Genomic DNA, 20,432 nt, shown 5'->3' with positions numbered 1-20,432 from the left:
AAGCTCCCCAGCTCACTCACATAGTCCAGTTTTTCCTCCTTGTCAGGGAGAAGTGGGGAGGGGTCAGGGCCCCTCCTAAGTCTTTCTCACAGTCTCAGGCCTTCTCCTGTCAATCACTCTGTCTGAGCAGCTGTAGCCAGCCTTCTTGAAGCCAGTCTCTCCTTCCCTCCCACACCACCTAACTTCCAGAGCTCCCTTTTAAGCAGGTCCTCCATAGGGAGCATGCCCAGCAGCTGCTGAGAGGTGGGCCGTTCTTGGCCCAATATTACTCCATCATTCCTATAACCTTAGTTTGGGGTCTGTAAACCCCATTACACTCCCCCTTCTAATGGTATGAGTCTGTGATTTTGGAGCAAAAAGAAGCACCTACGTTCTATCTCCACTTATGACCATGCATTTCATAGGGCTTGATGACCATGAAGTACTAGGTAGCCACAGATTTACTAGCAAAATGTGTATTTTATAAACACACACACATTAAAACAAATTTCCAAAATGAAACAATCCACTGCATGCACTTCTCCCCGAGGGAGGCTGAGAGTACAAGTATGTGATGATAGTCATATTACTTAATGCACTACTAGAAAGCACTCAGATACTACAGCCATGAATAGAGGAGAAGCCATAAGACTTCTGGCCAGCCCTGAGTTTGTTTTTGTATGTGCATGTGTGTGTTTTTCCCCCTCTAGCTTCGAGGTCAGGATAGGGAATTAAAAAAAAGCTAAGATTTGGAGTGGATGTGAGGCTACTTAGCTGTCCTAGGAACAGATCTAATAATAGTTGACTGAGGCATTTATCACAGAAAAGAGATTGGTAAAATACTGATTTATAATTAGTTCCAAATCAGATTAGTGATAAAAATATCAAGCTAATTGGCTTGCCAGGCAGTGCAGTGTGGGAGGACCATGCAGGATTTCTGGAGTCCTGGTTTTCTATGGCTCTGCTGCTTGATTGCAAGGAGCTAATTTATATGAAAAATGGCCTTCAGGAGTTTGATAAAGAGGACAGAAAAGTAGATACAAAGGAATCCTCAAGGAAGCACTCTGATCTTTATTATTAGTGACAGAGAATCATCCCCATGGCTAGAAAGAAGTGTGATTTATTTAAGGGTGAATAAGTGTTTGTGTTTATAGATATCAATTCCATGACATCGGAAGCATCAGGAAGGAGTTCCCATAAAAAGATAATTTGTGGAGGCTTTGGTCCTGTACTCACTTAAATTCCACATTTGCCATGAAAGATGATATAGAACAAAAAAAAATCAAAGGCTAGATCTTCTACACAGTCTTGTTCAGAAACAGATGTGGATACAAATGGCTGACCCGTTAAATGTTTGACTTTTAACATCAACAGCTTTAAAAATGCCAGAGTTGCTTTTCATAATTTAATTTTTAAAAATGTTTTGGCTATTTTTGTTATATTGTTGCTGTTAAATTTGGAAAAGTAGATGTGAATACATCTTATAAAAGTATGTATCATCAAAAAAACAAACACTCATCAATTCTAATTCTAGCACTGTCATTCATTTATTGTCTGTCTTTAGAAAGTCACTTAAGTCAAAATCTTTAAAAGTATTGGGCACGTATGGTGCCTATATGCAAAGTGAAACTCTAGCCTCTATGTTTCTAAAACTGGGCATACAAAATTAGTGAATGCTTTTGAGAATTATGGCCTTAACTTATTTTTCCTCAATTTTTCAAACTATAAAATGGACCTACCCACTGAGGCTATTGTCAGGATTAGTTAAATTAAATGGCAATTGTGGGGCATATAGGGATGTAGTTTACATATCAGTGAGCATCTATAGGAGTCTAAATTAGTGTAATTTATATGGTGGTGGTTGCAAGACAATGTAAAATATACTAGTTTAGTCTAGGGCTGTCAATTAATCACAGTTAACTCACGCAATTAACTAAAAAAAATTAATCGTGATTAATCGCAGTTTTAATTGCACTGTTAATAGAATACCAATAGAAGTTTATTAACTATCTTTGGATGTTTTTCTACATTTTCAAATATAATTGGCCTTAAATTACAAGAAATAATACAAAGTGTACAGTGCTCACTTTATATTATTATTTTTATTACAAATATTTGTACTATAAAAAAGATAAACAAAAGAAATAGTATTTTTCAGTTCACCTCATACAAGTACCATAGTGCAATCTCTTTATCATGAAAGTGCAACTTACAAATGTAGATTTTTTTTTGTTACATAACTGCTCTCAAAAACAAAACAATGTAAAACTTTAGAGCCCACAAGTCCACTCAGTCCTACTTCTTATTCAGCCAATCACTAAGACAAATAAGTTTGTTTACATTTACGGGAGATAATGCTGAATGCTTCTTATTTACAATGTTACCTGAAAGTGAGAACAGGAGTTCACATGGCACTTTTGTAGCCAGCATTGCAAGGTATTTACATTCCAGATATGCTAAACATTCGTATGCCCCTTCATGCTTCGGCCACCATTCCAGAGGACATGCTTCCATTGCTGATGACACTTAAAAAAATAATGCATTAATTGCATTTTGACTGAACTCCTCATGGGAGAATAGTATGTCTCCTGCTCTGTGTTACCCGCAATCTGCAATGTATTTCATATTATAGCAGTCTCGGATGATGACCCAGCACATGTTCGTTTTAAGAATAATTTCACTACAGATCTGACAAAATGCAAAAAAAGTACCAATGTGAGATTTCTAAAGATAGCTACAGCACTCGACCCAAGGTTTAAGAATCGGAAGTGTCTTCCAAAATCTGAGAGGGACAAGGTGTGAAGCATGCTTTCAGAAATCTTAAAAAGCAACACTCTGATGTGGAAACTACAGAACCTGAACCACCAAAAAAGAAAATCAACCTTCTGCTGGTGGCATTTGACTCAGATGATGAACATGTGTTGGCCTGCACTGCTTTGGATCATTATCGAGCTGAACCCATCATCGGCATGGACGCATGTCCTCTGGAATGATGGTTGAAGATGAAGGGACATATGAATCTTTAGCACATCTGGCACGTAAATATCTTGCAACGCCGGCTACAACAGTGCCATGCGAACGTCTGTTCTCACTTCCAGGAGACGTAAACAAGAAGCGGACAGCATTATCTCCTGTAAATGTAAACAAACTTGTTTGTCTGAGTGACTGGCTGAACAAGAAGTCGGACTGAGTGGACTTGTAGGCTTTAAAGTTTTACGTTGTTTTATTTTTGAATGCAGTAATTTTTTTAGTACATAATTCTACATTTGTAAGTTCAACTTTCATGATAAAGAGATTGCACTACAGTACTTGTATGAGGTGAATTGAAAAATTTTATTTCTTTTGTTTTTTACAGTGCAAATATTTGTAATCAAAAATAAAGTGAGCACTGTACACTTTTATTCTGTGTTGTAATTGAAATAAATACATTTGAAAATGTAGAAAAAAATCCAAAAATATTTAAATAAATATTATTTTAACAAGAGTGCAATTAATTGTAATTAATTTTTTAATCACTTGACAGCCCTAGTTTAGATTCATCTCTGAATTTGGCCTTATTCCAAAAATGTTTGGAGATGAAAAGAGATATGAAAGATATGGGGAGATTTGCAAAGGTTCTAATGGAAGTTAGTTGCCCAAATGCCACCAAAAATCAATGGGAGTTGGGTGCTCACTGCCCTTTTTGCCTGCTCCCATATATAGTAAAAAAAAATTAAATGGCTCATTATGCCTGCTAAGATTAAATGTTTTGAAACTGTACTCAGCATGGCATATTTGATAAATCTGTAGTAGATATTGTGACAAAGTTCCTCCTCTACCTTGGTGGGTCTTGCGCTTATTGGCGGATTTGCTCGCCTTGGAGCTTCATGGCAGCCTTCAGTTTGGCCGTTTTCATGAACCGACAGTCTAGGTCAATTCCTCCTGTGTCTGACCAGGAGTTGGGAGGTTTGGGGACCCGCCCTCTACTCCAGGTTCCCTCCCTGGGCTACTTCCCCATGGCCTCCTCCAAACACCCTCTTTATCCTAACAATAGGACCTTCTTCCTGGTGTCTGATAATGTTTGTACTCCTCAGTCCTCCAACAGTATGCGTTCTCACTCTCAGCTCCTAGCGCCTCTTGCTCCCAGCTCCTCACATGCGCACCACAAACTGAAGTGAGCTCCTTTTTAAACTCTGGTGCCCTGATTAGCCTATCTTAATTGAGTCTAGCAGCTTCTTGATTGGCTGCAGGTGTTCTAATCAGCCTGTCTGTCTTAATTGTCTCCAGAAGGTTCCTGATTGTTCTGGAATCTTCCCTGTTACCTTACCCAGGGAAAAGGGACCTACTTAACCTGGGGCTAATATATCTGCCTTCTATTACTCTCTATAGCCACCCAGCCCGACCCTGTCACAATATTAATAATATTTACTACAGTAGTGGTTAACAACCAACCAATACTGAGGTCCCATTGTGTTATACAATTCACGAACATAGAGTAATAGACAGTCACTGCCGCAAAGAGCTTACAATCTAAAGAGAGAGCAGACATTGAAAAGGTTTCTGAAAAGGGTATAATAGCCAAGCAGAGTGAATCATGTAATGGCATCAAACATCATGTTAGTTCCATGGCTGTTGTTATTTTGGGGACAGGTTTAGGTAGGAGGGGATAAGCTAAATTGAAAGAAAAAGTGAAGGGAGAGGAGACATTGAAGGGAAGGGAATAAGAGGGACAGGGCAGAGAGAGGGAAAGAAGGGCAGGTGTGGAGTGAAGCTGAAGTGAAAAGATTGTGAGGGAGGAGGAGGGATATCTTAGAGAGACACGTGGTGGTTCCACTGCCAAAGACTATGGCATGAGTCCCCTGCCTGTTCCCAGGCAGCTGTGAAAATCTGTCCTCTGCTTTGTGTGTGTGTGTGTATAATATTTCTATTTTTTGAAAAAATAAAAATAAAAAATTCTATTTGTCATCAAAAAGAATTAGATAAACTAGATAAATTCATGGAGGATACGTCTATCAATGGCTGTTAGCCAGGATGGGCAGAGATGGTGTCCCTAGCCTCTGTTTCTCAGAAGCTGGAAATGGGCAACTAGGGATGGATCATTGATGATTATCTGTTCCTGTTCATTCCCTCTGGGGCACCTGGCATTGGCCACTGTTGGAAGACAAGATACTGAGCTAAATGGACCTTTGGTCTGATCCAGTATGGCCATTCTTATGTTCATGCAATGATTATCAATTTACTTTGAATTTATCGTAAAAGTGCAGTCTCATGTAGGTAGAATTTTTCAAATTTTAGAGGAGTCACTACAATGACTCTTGAGAAACAGTGTATCAAAATTACAAATCTGAGCAGGTCAATGAATTTCCAGGTAGCACTACTTAGGAAAATTATTTTAATAAAAAAATCTTACTTCTATGACTACATATATGATTATGCAGGAGGATCTTAGGTCTTTACTTCCAATCTTTGTTTTGTCTCTTAATAGCTGTAGACAGAAGCCTCACTGAACTGGTATGTGTAGACCTTTACATATTGCTCCTTTGAACTACCAGCTACTCTGGGATTCAAACTTAGACTCCAAATCCAAGGAGATTAACATGCTGCCCTACAAAACATGCCCTTAGTGGCTTTTCAGTGATCTAATTTAATCAATTTGAGGTTTCAGAAGAAATTAAGATAATCCTAGGGAATATTCCCCCAAAGACAGAGCTGCCTACACTGTTTCAAAATAAAAGGTCTGTCATCTTCCCCTTGTAACAGTGATTTCCATGCTGAGGATTAACATTGCTTAGATTCTCACAAGGGAACACAGTTTGTAAGGTACAGGATTAAATTAGTTGTTGACACCATCTAAAAAGTATTGGTGCATTTTCCTTTAAATTTAGGAGCATTTAAAGAACAATAATCACTTCAGTTTCTTTCCTCTAGAGGAGCAGTTGTTCACTGTAGTAGTCAGTTTGAGTGAGAGAATCAGCAGGAGAGGTTTTCTTCATCTGCCTTAATCACTATATACTCTATAGAGGTCATGAATTCCTCCAGCATGTGAGCAGTATAGAGCAAGTAGAAATGGTGCTGTGCTGCTCCACTTACAAGCTCTGGCACAGTGAGCATGTGGCAGGGGCAAGAGCGGCATTTTGATGGTCTCTTTGGAGTGCATGAATTTACAGAGATTCTGGGCTGTGACACAGCCCATAGGCAGTCTTTAGAGGGCTGCCATAAATTAGATTAGCCACTGGGTGTTGTAATATACCAACTGGGGCTATGCCAGTGCTTGGAGCAGCCACCGTTTCCAAGAGGTGCAGCACAGAATTGTACCCAGTGTATGTACAAGTGAGAAGGATGCTAAGCCAAGGAGCTACACAGCACTCCAGACCTTAAACTAGCCATGATAATGTGAGTGGATGCACAAAGGTCCCCTGGTTCTGGAGAACTTCAAAGAATAAACGTTTTGTTTCTTCCTTCCTCCCTCTGCACCATTTGATTTTTTAGTTTGGGAGGGCAGGTGGAACACACTGGGTGCACAAAGCTTCTGATGTGTATGTTGTAAAAGTTGTGAGTGGATGCAGAGTTACAGTGAAATATCAGAAAGTAATATTAGGAGAGAAGATTTCCCTAAAGCTTCTCTCCCTTGACAGATTGCTGTTCTTGCTGATGCTGCTTCTGTGCCTTTGCCAGTGGCCGATACATTCCCTGTTGGAACTCTCTTCACCCAGTACAGTAAGGACCATTTTGTTGAATGTTTTCTGTAATTAGCTAGATGGTTATTTAGATGTCTTGCTTTTCTTTGCTGAGGTCCTTTTTGAATATATCTTTTCCCCTTTTGATTCTTGAGGTATTTAAAAAATAATGAATGGACAGTTATAGGAGACATCCAGACAAAAAAAACGGGAATTTGCCCCCCATCATATTCTTCTTTGGCCAGAGCAGCACTGAATGCAGCAAGTCAGCTCCTTAGCACCTCTAAATCAGTATAGCTGCATTGAAGACAATACTAGCTGAGAATCTGGTTCAGTGTGTTCTGTATATAAATTGTCTTCTATCTTCAAAGATATCATTCATCTGTGTTTCCTTTAATACAAGCTTCAGAGTCTTGTTGCAATGAGTCTGAAACTGAATCAGCTTATTTATTTCTAAGATTTTTTTTAATCAAAGAACATTACAAAAATCAGAGGGAAAATATCTGAATTGCAATCACAGTATGAAATTTAAATTACTCACTGGATGGAGTCTTCATACAGGATAATGATTTGCTTCTTTGCAGAATTGAAATTATTGAAAATAGGATCAAGTCATGTAATATTAGAATTTTAGAAAGCTATGTAAATTGTTTTGCACAACAGTCTCTTCATTATTGGAAACCACACATGAACAAAAGAAAAGGATCAATTTTTAACAAATAGGCAAAGCTTTTAGAAGCCCAGTAAGCCTTTTCCACCAGTTATTTCTGACTTTTCCTTATTGTGTAGCTCACTTTTATTACATTTCTTTCTGTATTATTTGAGAATAGAGCTATGACTTCAAGTTTGGCTGTCTCTGGAGCAACTTAGTTACAGTGGAGAATATTGCTGAATTTAAGATAAGATTTTGCTTCTGTAGCTATATCTAAACTGGCACTATAACCTGTTAACATGTGATTATGCTTTGATTGAAAGCAATTCACATTTTATGGATTACAATGATGCCAAATCTCTTTTCATTTATGCATATAAGAAGGAGGACATGAGGATGGAGCACTTTAGAGCCTGGTTCAATGCCCATGGGTCACAGCTACAACAACACTGGAAACATGGGAGTCAGATGTTGATGTTAATGAGAGCAGGATTAGGTCCATAATACATCAGAATAAGATCTAATGGCATTCTATTGCACCTGAATTCAAATATTAACTATATTGGATAATTCTATTTCTAAACAAGGAATGTATATTCCAACAAGCAATACTGCTTTTGTTTTAATGCCTTTGTCTAATGAATGTCTAGTTATTGTTTGTGTTCACTGTATCATGTAAAATTTTGTACTTTCTTTTCAAATTGCTTAAACTAGTTACTGAAGTCCCATGCTGTTGTATGGGTTGGGCAGCTGGGCCATGTAATCCACCATCTGTGCCATCTCTCTCATACGACCAGTGAAACTTTAGCTGTAGAGTAAGGGTGGTGATTGGTTGCATTACTTCTGATGTCACAATGAACGAGAACCCTTGCTGTATAGATACATAGATATAGTATAGCTACATGCCTTTCTGTCACCCAGCTGTAAGAATTTAAAAACTGGATCGTAACTGTAGGATTAGATAGATATAAAAGGATTAAATTAGCTTAGTTGGAAAAAATATATGGCTTGGTTTGCAGTTAGCAGTGGTCCTGAAAGATGGTAGGCTTGATTAGAAATTGCGGACTTGGAATGTGGCTGTGACAGGCTGTACCCCTATGTTCACCTCTTTTATAAGACTATGTACAAAGCAGACTGTGTAAACTGTTATTTGAAAACTCAAGATTTGCTGATTATTATTGTCCTAGTAAAGTATGTGTGACAACATTGTGTAAAGATGGAAGATTCTACTGTATGATTTTACCAAGACATGTTCCAACATTTTTGGGAGGGCAGTCACAAACAAGTTCCCCAGAGACAAAAGGCTAGCCAACCCCTCTGCCAGCTGTCAACATGCTCAAATGGACCATCACCTGATTAAGTGGCCACTCTTGGGTAAGGATGATACCCAAAAAAACCCAACCAAATCTACGTAGTGACAAAGAAGCAGTTTAAGTTCCTGGCCACACAGATTTTCTGTCTCCTGATCAGCTGGAGATATTCTTGTGCAAGAGAAAGGGCTATAAAGAGGAGAGGGCAGATACCCCCAAATCATCTCTCCCTTTCTCTCTCCCCACAGCATCATCAATATCTGGAGAACAAAGGAAGCAGCATTGGACTAGGGGAGAGAGTCTGACTGAAAGAGGTTCAACCAGTAAGACTGCTGGAACATGTGGTGAGAGCGACTTTTGCTTTATATTAATTTAGCTTGTTAAGTTAGGTGTTAGTTGCGTTTTGCTGTTTATTTCCTTGAAACAATTCTGACTTGTATGCCTCATTACTTGTAGTCACTTAAAGTTTATCTTCCTGTAGTTAATCAAATGTATTTTGTTGTTTTATCTAAAAGTGTTTGGGAAACTCCATTTGGGATAACAAGATTTTTGCATATCATTTTCTGTTAATAAATGACAACTTTATATGAGCTTGTGTTGTCCAAGAGGGTGCTGGGCAGTACAAGGCACACATTTCTGGGGGGAAATCTGGAACTTGGGAGTTTGCTAGTGTTGCTCTGCAGTGTAATACATGAGTGGGTCATGATAGCACTCATACAGTATAGCTGGCAATGAGTTACATAGTGGAGGCTGTTTGAGGGCAGACTAGCAGTGGTTGGTCTCGCAGCAAAGCGGTGTAAAAGGCACCCCAGGTTGGGGAATTGAGGGGGGAGTGTTATCCATCAGTCCAGATTGTACCCTGGGTAATTTCACAGTGGCTTAAGTGGAAAAACTGAATTTGAAAAGTAACTCCTAAGGTAGGAGGAAAAGTGCTTGGGAAAAAAGATCCCACTCATCAGAAAATCATTCTAACTACTTTGAACAATGTAGTGTTTAACCTGTAGTAATCCCAAACTAGCCAAAACCTGGTTTTTAGCTAAAATAGTAAGAGTCAGTATTGCATCACTTGTTTGTTGCACTGTGTAGAAGAACCAGACTTGCAGTGGGTATTTATCAGATCCTACCTGATTATGCTTGAGCAAGTCAGGATGAGAGAGTTATCCCCAGTACTGATCCTTTCATGAGTATTCTGATCAAATGCTTAGGAATGTTTGTTACTGTGTGGATGTAGCAATTGCTTATTATTTAGACATGCTTCGAGCAATTGTACAAATACCATTCAGCCTTTACAATGAATAAAGGAATTTATTGTTGAATTGGGGTCATAGTGGTATGGGAATAAGCAATGATATCAATAAACTTCCAACAGGAACAGACTGCAAAACCCAGTTATGGTTCAACCTGATGCTATTCTGAACCAAAAGAACTCTTCTCCATGCTTGTAGCTGTTTCCATTGCTTCCCACTCACTCCGACATTCTAGGCTTCAGAGTAACACACAGAATAACAATCCTGGAATATTATATAGATTGCAACTTCTGTTTTTATTAAATAATTTTTTTTCTAGTTTGTGTTACCAGTTTTCAAGTATACAATTTGACGTTTAAAAATGAAAGTGTAAATAAAATGTTAAAAATACATGAATAGAACAAGGTAACACTTGATTTACATAGTACCTTTTATCAGAGAAGCTTTAAGTCCTTTCCTATATTAAATGAAAAAGCAAAATTATAGAATTAAAAAGTTATAAAGCAAGGTGCAACTCTACAATGAGAAATTCCGGATGTGTAATAGGCTGACAGTAAGGGAAGACTTCCCTGTGGGAAGAATTTCATAGAAGAAACATATGGATACTACATAAGCAGAAAATTCAAAACCCTTTATTAGTAGAACTTGTGCAAAATACAATATTAGAGTCAAAGTGTTGCAGAGGAACAGGGGAACTCAGTGATTCATTGCCTGCAGTGATTTATTGCCTGCAGCCATCCCGTCTCGGGCTGTGATTTTATAAGACAAGCATGGTCAAGGCCTGGCCAATACTTGTGTGAGAGATCTTCAAGTAAAGCACAAGTGCTACAGGAAGTGGTATTAATGGTTCAGTGGAGGAGAGCACTTTTTCCTCTTAGGCCGTATCTATACTTTAAAGTAGGGTGGATAAAAATCAGTGATTTAAAAAAAAATTAAAATCAGATTTTATTTAAATCAGATTTTTTCAATAAAATGCTTTTTGAGGAAAAAAAATCTAAAGACCGTTTTAATTAAGATACATTATAGCTCAAAGATATCTCATCATGGAATAGGGATTATAAATTCTAATGCTATAGTATGAGACAATATATTCATGTGATGTTTAAGAAAAGTTTCATAAATGAGTTCCAATAGTTCATGGATTAGGGACCCAATCTTATGGGGTTCCAGGGGCTTCTGTATAGATTATTTAGGTTAATCTTTCTATCTACCCAATGGGACTCAGTGCTCAGTCTAGAAGACACGATCAGAGATGCTCAGTTTTGCAGTTCTCAAACCGTGGATTTGTGTCTCTGGAGATAACATGCTTGTTAAGAGCAAAAATGGTTTAAAACAAATAAAAGGTGAGAAATAACAGACCTCAATCCTATTGTCCCTCTGCAAATTTGTGTACACAGAGTCAATCCCTTACCTCTCTCTAAAAGTGCAAAGTTTCAAAAGGTTCAGTGAATAGATTGTTGGGGGAGGAATAGATCTGGACAAGGAGAAGATGTCTGGAGATAAATGTGAGAAGGGAGGGACAGGCAGCAGAAACAAAAGTGAAACTGTTTGAGCAGCATATTCCAGAAGTCTTGAGGTCTTTCTGAGTGTAGCCTTCATTGATTTGAGATCTACCATATCGTTCTCTCACTAGAAGGGAAAACCTATAATGGCAGCAGGCCATAAAAGAGACCCAGTTTGGGAATATTTTAATGAAGTTCCTCTACCTGTGGGTAAGACAGGCATGGGTGCAAAATGCAAACAGTGCAACAAAGAAATGCAAGGCTTGGTAGCCTGAATGAAACATCATGAGAAGTGTTCCTTCTAAAGAGAAAGGTGTGTTGAAGATGGTGAAAGGAACATGTCTGAATATGCAGGATCTTCAGGGTGGTAAACTTTATTTCACACTTCTTTAAGGACTGCCTCTCTTCTTTCTGGACTATTCTTGAATTCTCATGTTTGAGCAAAAAATATAGTTGTTATTCTATGGTACTATCATTTTATATGCAGTTGTGATAAAAAAAATAAAGAGCTGAAATAGGCCAAGTCTTCCTTTTACAATTTCACCTTTAAAGTAGTACTGAGTGTCAGTGAATGTAATGAGTTGTACTAAATGAACAGTATGGTAATATTAAATAACTGCATTTACTTATTTTGTTTAGGAGAATCCATCCTCAACATACAGGATTCTGAAGACTATCCACCTTCATTTTCTATAATTTCAGAGTTATCTGCCAATGATAGTGTTTCAGTTACATCATGTGTGGCACATGACCACAGTATATCACCTGTAGCAAAAAGAAGAAAAAAAACCTCCATCATCCAGAAACAACCATTGATAAGAACCAGCAGATTACAAAAAAAGAGGTAATTGATGAAAAAATTGCCCGGTTTGTTTATGCACAAACTCTACTTTCCATATGATTGAGAACCCACACTTCATTAATATGGTTCAGTCATTAAGACCAGGATACAATAGTAGATGTCACAGGCAAATTGCTGGATAAAGTGTATGAAAGAGAAATTGAGCAGTGTGCAAAAGGTCTAGAGGGTGAAGTTGAAGAGCTGAGTCTTGATAGGTGGAGCAATGCCCACAATGATCCTGTTGTATGTGCTTGTGTGGCAACAGAAGAAGGGAATGTCTTCCTTATATAAACAGTTGATATATCAGGAAATGCACACACAGCAGAATACTTACAAGAAGTAGCTTTTTATAGTAAAAGCTATAACAAACTGTGAAAAAAAATTTAAATGTCTAGTACGCAGCTTGGTCACAGACAATGCTGCAAATGTATCCAAGATGAGAAGAAATTTAGAAGAGAGTGAAGAGAGTCCCAAGCTAATAACATATAGTTGCAGTGTTCATTTGATGCACCTCCTAGCCAAACACTTCAGTGTTCCAGAAATAAAGGCTAATGTTGTTGAAATTGCAAAATACTTCTGTAACCACCACTTTGCAGCAGCTGCTCTAAAAACAGTGGGAGGAACCAAGCTAACTCTCCTGCAAGACATATGATGGAACTCAGGAGTGGACTGTTTTGAGCACTAGATCAAGAACCGGCCTAATCTGATGACAGTTTGTGAACAAAATCATGAAAAAATAGATGGCGCTGTCACAGCCAAAGTTCTCAACATTGGGCTTAAGAGAAATGTTGAATTCATGCCAAGTATCCTGAAGCCTATTTCTATAGCCTTGAACAAAATGCAAGAAAATAGCTGTTTTATTGCTAACGCTGCTGAAATTTGGAAGGAACTGAATGAGATCTTAAAAAGAGAAATATGCAATGACAGAGTTAAATTACAAGCATTAAAAAAAACCAAATGGGACAAGCACTGTCTTCAGCTCATTTTCTAGCAAATATTCTCAATGCTCGGTACCAGGGTCAAACCTTAACTGCTGAAGAAGAGGAGTTGGCTATGACATGGACATCCAGTAGTCATCCCTCCATAATGCCAACTCTAATAAACTTCAGAGCTAAGAGTGAACCATTCAAGAAATATATGTTTGCTGATGATGTTTTAAAGAAAGTCACACCAATGAGCTGGTGGAAGTCACGTAAGCACTTGGATTCAGAAACTGTTGAAGTGATAATCTCACTTTTAACAGCAGTAGCTTCTTCTGCTGGTGTAGAAAGCATATTTTCTTCCTTTGGACTGATTCATTCCAAATTGAGAAATTGTTTGGGACCTGAAAAATCAGGAAAGCTGGTTTTTCTTTTCCAGATTATGAGCAAACAGGAAAATGAAGGTGAAAATGACTGAGTTAGCTGCAGAAGCCATTATTTTAAATTTCTCATGTTGACCTGGCTGACATAGTAGATTTAATTTCTGTTTTTTTAAATAAAATATATATATATATTTTATTTAACTATTTTAGTTAAGAATGTTAACAAAAACAAACCTGATTTTAAAAAACTTGAATGTTTAACTACATTCAAAAATTCATATGCTTGTTTTGTTAAAGTATTATGTTTGCTGTTGAAGAAAAAAAATCCAGAATACATAACGTTGTTGCTCTAGTTAACTAAAACAATTTAAATGTCTCTTTGGTGGTGATCTCCTCCTAATACAGCATGGCAAGAAAATTCTCCAAATATTAATGATTAACCTGTTGAATTGGAGATAGTTCACCTCCCAGTGACTTCATAAATATCTGCTTCAATTACCTTTGGTAAATGACATAACCAAACAGTTATTTTCTGATATAGCTGTAAAACTAATCTGAAAAGTTTTCAAAATAATTCACTTTGAAAATGTATAGTGTGTACCTTCTAAAAATGAAATCTACATCTATCTCTGAATTGTGAAGAATAAGTTTTAAGGTTATACCAACCAACAAGAATACACTTTTAAGTAGAAATCCATGATTAAATCGAGTCTTCCTGACTAATTATTTAAATCAATTTGATTTAAATCAAATCCGCCCTACTTAAAAATGGTGCTGCTTTAGTGATGCCAGCATAGTTAAAGAGGCAACTTCTTTCTCATCCCACTCTGCCCCCAGGTAGACAGTGTTATACCAGTACAAAAAGGTGCTTAGAGCAGTATAGCTTATTCCAGTTTGGTGAAACAAAAGAAACTCTATCAGTGTAAGGCACCTTTATACTCGTGTAATGGTCTACACTTGATCTTTTGCCAACATAACTATATTAATAAAAAGAAAAAAAAATCACAACACTTAACGTTTTGCTGGTAAAAAAATGGAGACCAGGCCTCAGTCAAATATGAACAATGCCTCAGTGTCCTGTTAGGGGCATTATTTTGCTGAAGAGCTCTTGCTCTAAGAAGGGCCCAACAGTGATCTAAAAACCTCCTTTCCTGGAATGCCCCAGTTTTGGATAATTATATTGAAACTAGTAATTTGTCCTGGTTTTAATTTAATTTGATGGCTGGCTATCTTTCTGATTGATGTTTCCTCCATACGTAAAAGAAATTTGGAGTATAGCTGCAGTGGTGTCACTTTAGAAGTCTTTATTTTGAGAGATACTACTGTTTTCAGAGGTATCCTTCATTTAAGTAATGGGAATGTCTTTCACAGGAGCACTCTCTCCCAAGTGAGGAGAATTTTTTTTTTTTTTAAAGTGTGACCATGGTATCTCTGCAATAGAGTTGGGCAGTACTTCCATGTGCTTTGCCAGAAGAAATATATAATGGTGTCTTGGGCATTCTGAATCCTGGAGTGCACCAGTATAGCATATAGGGATAGAATTGCATTCTTTTAAACAATGAGTTTGTGAAATCTCTAGTGGCACTCACAGTGTTATATATTTCAGAAGCAACAATGGACCATAGGAGACACCCATCTATACTGAGCGGACTGTCATGTAAACATGCTGTCTGGAATGTAAGTAATGGCTTCATAGCTAGCCCTTGCATGTTTGTGTATATTTAATAGGGCTGTCGATGAATTGCAGTTAACTCAAGGGATTAACTGTAAAAAAGTAATTGCGATTAATTGCACTGTTAAACAACAGAATACCAATTGAAATTTGTTAAATATTTTTGGATATTTTTCTACATTTTCAAATTTAATGATTGCAATTACAATACAGAATACAAAGTGTACAGTAGTCACTATATTTTTTATTACAAAATATTTGCACTGTAAAAATGATAAAAGAAATAGTATTTTTCAGTTCACCTCATACAAGTACTGTAGTGCAATCTCTTTATCATGAAAGTGCAACTGACAAATGTATTTTGTTTGTTACATAACTGCACTCAAAAACAAACAAACAATGTAAAACTTTAGAGCCTACAAGTCCACTCAGTCCTACTTCTTGTTCAGCCAATTGTCAAGGGCAGCAGGTATAATAGGCAAGGGGAGGCAGTGCCTCCCCGAGCACAGATGTCCCTGCCACCCGACATCTGGGCTGTGGTCCCCCTGCCGCTTCTTCCACTCCCTGCTCTGACCCTTCCCAGAGGCTCCCACAGCCTGCTGCTGCTGCCGCCGCCGCCTGGTGTCTTCCTCCTCTTCTACACCCCACCCTCCTCCCCCTTCAGAGCTCCCTGCAGCTGCCAGTGCGACTCTCCTCTTCACCCCCATCCCTGCAGGGCACAGGGGGGTGTGTTAGGATGCGAATGGCAGGCAGGGGAGTGAGGAGGAAGAGGAGAGGGGAAGGGATCCCTGAGTAACTTTACACAGTGAAAAAGCCTTCCAGAGCAGAGACCTAGTAGCAGATCACTGAAACTGTTGAATGGCCATTAAAGTGGTGATGAAGCCATTTAACAGGCATTTGCCAATGCCCAGGAAGCCGTTGGCCACTTTCAGCTGGTTTTTATATTGTAGGAAAATGTGTTACTGGGGTTAAAAATAGCTTCCAAGTGACCCTTCAGTTATTCTCTGTACCAGGCAGAAGTATTTTTGACTAAGCTCACTCTCAAGGAGGAGCTGACATAGCCAGTGAGTTTATTTCTTGATCTAGTTGTTTTATTCAAACCCAGTTTAAGTGAGCAAGTCTGGCAGGGAATTCTGTGTAAGAAAGGTTATTAAACTGCTGCCTTAATGCAGGCTGTCAATGACAAACACTTTTCAAAAGGAGAGATTAGGCTTCAGTGTGGCGCAGGTAGCCTGGCTTTTCATCTCTCTATGCCATATACATCAAACTGCCTGCCACGCAGAGGAGAATCCATCTGGCAATTGATCTGTAGCTGTTCAGTTCCCATACGGGAATATTATTAGTTCTTTAAGGTGAAGAGGGGGCAGGGACTCACGGGGGGTGGGGGAGAGGCAGCAGCAAGGTGAGGAGGTGAGCGGTGAGGCAGCTGCACGGCAGGTGGGGGTGTCTTGTGGAGGGTGGGAGGGTCTGGCAGGGGGGTGAGGAGGTGAGGAGGCAAACAGCAGGTGGGTGGAGAAGGAAGTGAGTGGAAGGGGAGACCTCACAGGGTGGGTGAAGAGGAGAGCAGCGAGTCAGCAGTGGGTCCTGGGGCAGAGCAGGGGTGAAGTGTGGGTGCGACAAGGAGCTAGCCTCCCACAGGGGAAGTTTCACTGACCACCCATGCCAATTGTTAAGAGAAACAAGTTTGTTTACATTTACTAATACTGCCCACTTCTTAATTACAATTCACCTGAAAGTGAGAACAGGCGTTCACATAGCACTGTTGTAGCTGGCGTTGCAAGATATTTACCTGCCAGATGCACTAAAGGTTCATCTGCCTCTTCATGCTTCAAAACTACCATTCCAGAGGACATGCGTCCATGCTGATGAGGGTTCTGCTCAATAATGATCCGAAACACCCTGCAGCACTTCCAATACTACATAATCTTACCATAAGATTTAAATCTAATCAGGCCCAAGATGGGTAACTAGATAGAAAGCAAGGATTTCTTCTGGAGTGTCATCTTGGCTCTGGGGAACAAGGTTCTAACTACAGCTGTCAAGCGATTAAAAAAATTGAAAGTAATCAAGTCAAAAACATGGAGAGCTGGGAGAAGGATTGGAATTTTAGGGGGTGCATGGGCTGTTATAGCAGGGATAAATGAGAGACAAGACAGAACTGGGGAAGACCAGGGGCCAGGGAGCAGTCGGGTGGAAACTGGAACTGTGAGGGGGAGAGTGTGATCACAAGCCTGGAGTCTGAGCTGAGCTGGAGACTGGGACTGGCTCGGTGAGGAGAATGAGAGTAGGATAAAGATCCAGTGTGGAAAGAGACTGGACTCAAAACCAGGACAGTTTGGAGGGGATGAAGCTAAGGGGGGTCAAGTTAGAGGAATGGAATCCAAAATTCCTGAGTCTCCCCATGATTCTGCTGTCAAGAAATATCTGTGAATCTCACTGGCAAAGTGTGTCTTATCCCCCCTGTCGCGCTAGTGCTTAATTTGGTTTCCTTGTTGTGATAAATGAAGGAGTGGGGGTAGCTCCCTTTTATGGACACCCAGCTAGCCAGCAGCTATAATATCCCTCTTTGTAGCTGTTCTCTAATTGCTCTACTTGTAAAGGGTTAAAAAGTCTCACTGCTATGCATAGATAAAAAGAAATGTGTGGACACCAGGCATAGGCACCAACTTCCCCTCTTTACCTCCCCCCACTGCACCCCTTCCATGATGCCCTTCCCTTGCCCTGCCTCTTCCCACCACTGCCCCACCCCCATTCCAACCCCTTCCCCAAAGTCCCTGCCCCAACTCCGCCCCCAAATCCCTGCCCCAGCCCCACCTCTTCCCCGCCTCCTCCCTTGAGCACGCCACATTCCTGCTCCTCCCCCTTGGTCCCGGAGCGAGCTAATGCTGCCAAACAGGTGTTTGGCGGCGGCTGGGCAGGAAGTGCTGGGAGGTAGGTGAAGGAGCAGGGACACAGAGTGCTCGGGGGGGAGGAGGAGAGTGGGGGGGGTAAGGAGAGCTTGGCTGCCAGTGGGTGCAGAGCACCCACTAATTTTTTCCTGTGGGTGCTTGAGCCCCAGAGCACCACGGAGTCAGTGCCTATGGCACCTGAACAAAAGAGCCAATGGGAAGGCTAGAACTTTTTTAAATGGGGGGGGGAGACTTCCCTTTTGTTTGTCTGTTGTTCTCCCAGGGAGAGGTGGACAGGACAGCAGCTATGCTGTAAGAAGCTTGGTCCATATATGGAAAAAAATCAGTATCATACCTAGGAACTACTCATTTAAAACCCCAAATATGTAAGTAGATCAGGAAATGTCTAGAAATATGTGATTAGGTTTATCCCTTTTATTTCGTTATGGCTCGTGGATTCTTCTGTGCTAACCCCAGGTGCATTTGTTTTTCTTGTAACCTTTAAACTGGACCTCAAGAAAGCTATTCTTGGTGCTTAATCCTTGTAGTTCTTTTAAAGTTTAGCAATAGCCTGAGTTCCCAGATGTATTTACTTTCTTTATTAATAAAATTTACCTTTTTTAAGAACAGAATTGGATTTTTGTGTCTTAAGAGGTTTGTGCACATGTTGTTTAATTAGCTGGTGGCAACAGCTCATTTCCTTTTCTTCCCTTTCTCAGCTCTTCCCCAGGGTGGGGGTGAAAGGGCTTGAGGGTACCCCACAGGAAAGAATTCCCAAGTGTGCCTTCCTGAGCTCTTAAAAGGGTTCTGCACTTGGTGGTGGCAGCATCTACCAATCCAAGGTCAGAGAAAAGCTGTAACCTTGGGAGTTTAATACAAACCTAGAGTGGGCAGTATTAATTTTTAGAATCATTGCAGGCCCCCACCTTCTGCACTCAAAGTGCCAGAGTGGGGAATTAGCCTCGACACTTGTGCATATTCACTACGATACAGTCTTTAATTACATACTATTTTCTCCAGGGGACCCTGGCTTCATTGAGTCTACAGGCTAGACCTGCTCTGGTGATAAATCAAGACTGTAGTGACAATGACTATTGGCTGTAGGACCTTGGCTTCATTCGTTGCAGAAGCTGGAAGGTTTGTAGCAAATACGGCAGGGAATAGCAGGAAGAGAAAGGAAGGTCTCCTGGTTAAGGTAGTTGAATCTAGCAGATATTTTACCTTACTCTCTGTGCCTTAGTTCCTCATCTGTGAAATCAGGATAATAATAACCCTTCATTTCTTAGGGGCATTATCAAAAGAAGTTCGTTAATGTTTGTGAAATACTCAGGTACTATAGCAGTGGTTCTCAAACTCTTGTACTGGTGACCCCTTTCATATAGCAAGCCTCTGAGTGTGACCCCCTTATAAATGAAAAACACCTTTTTATATATTTAACACCATTATAAATGCTGGAGGCAGAGTGGGATTTGGGGGTGGGGGCTGACAGCTTGTGACCCCCATGTAATAACCTCGCAACCCCCAAGGGGTCCCAACCCCCAGTTTGAGAATGCCTATACTATAGTGATGATCACCACAGAAAAGCCCATGAAGACGTGAATAATTCAGCCTTCAGAGCAGCATTTGAAATCGTGTGCACTAAATAAGGAATGGGGTCACAAACTGAACAGGAGGTATGGCTTGGGCAGGTATGTAACTTGAGGTGGCTAGCTCCTTCTGCCATTTGCATCACCACACCTACCCTTCTATTTGTAAGTTGTATTTTCACAACAAAGAGATGGCATTACAGTACTTGTATGAGGTGAACTGAAAAATACTATTTCTTTTATCATTTTTACAGTGCAAATATTTGTAATAAAAATACACTGATTTCAATTACAACACAGAATACAATATATATGAAAATGTAGAAAAACATCCAAAATATTTTATAAGTTTCAATTGATATTCTATTGTTTAACAATGCAATTAAAACTGCGATTAATTGCAATTAATTTTGAGTTAATCACCTGAGTTAATTGCAATTAATCCACAGCCCTAGTTCTAACCAAACATAGTGGACTTCATTGGTTACTTAGGTAAGAGAAGGCAGCACTGGACTGGATCTGACCTGGTGGAATGGTGGCAGTGAACTGGATGGGAGCTGCCCCTAGAGGTTTAGAGAAGACCTGGTCAGGCAGTGGCAGACTGGATGGCGGCAATTTCAGTAAGTTAGTGAAAGGCCATAGCTGAGGAAAGCCAGTCAAGCAGATACAGGGAAATGGGGCCAGACTGGATTTGTAGATAAGACTTAAGTCGGTCTTCTGCTAGGAGCCAGAGTTTTCAAGTCAACTTGTTTATTTCTTCCCAATAAAATTAATTGTGCTCCCAGGTTAATAAGAC

The 20,432-nt window shown here is 39.7% G+C and overlaps 1 protein-coding gene across 3 annotated transcripts in view; it reads left to right on the top strand.

Annotated features, from left to right (window-relative positions):
- The window catches only part of LOC311523838 (uncharacterized protein), a 156,584-nt gene that overhangs the window by 33,091 nt on the left and 103,061 nt on the right, over positions 1–20,432 (top strand). Inside the window, exons 2-5 of one of the 3 annotated variants that reach the window (XR_014712432.1) lie at positions 6,594–6,675; positions 8,846–8,941; positions 11,986–12,190; positions 15,097–15,167. Coding sequence is in view for 1 of the 3 variants with exons in the window: in XM_084634274.1 (XP_084490400.1) it covers positions 6,594–6,675; positions 8,846–8,941; positions 11,986–12,190; positions 15,097–15,115 (402 nt within the window). In the remaining 2 variants the exon portion in view is untranslated. Of the gene's footprint in view, positions 1–6,593; positions 6,676–8,845; positions 8,942–11,985; positions 13,626–15,096; positions 15,198–20,432 lie in introns of those variants that run through there. The other 2 variants (XM_084634274.1, XR_014712433.1) reach the window with 2 other exon arrangements.

The sequence above is a fragment of the Lepidochelys olivacea genome, assembly GCF_965140295.1.
Source record: "Lepidochelys olivacea isolate rLepOli2 genome assembly, chromosome: 7".
Lineage (NCBI taxonomy): Eukaryota > Metazoa > Chordata > Testudines > Cheloniidae > Lepidochelys > Lepidochelys olivacea.
The sequence above is the reverse complement of the archived record's forward strand: the minus strand, read 5'-3'. Positions and strand labels throughout refer to the sequence as shown.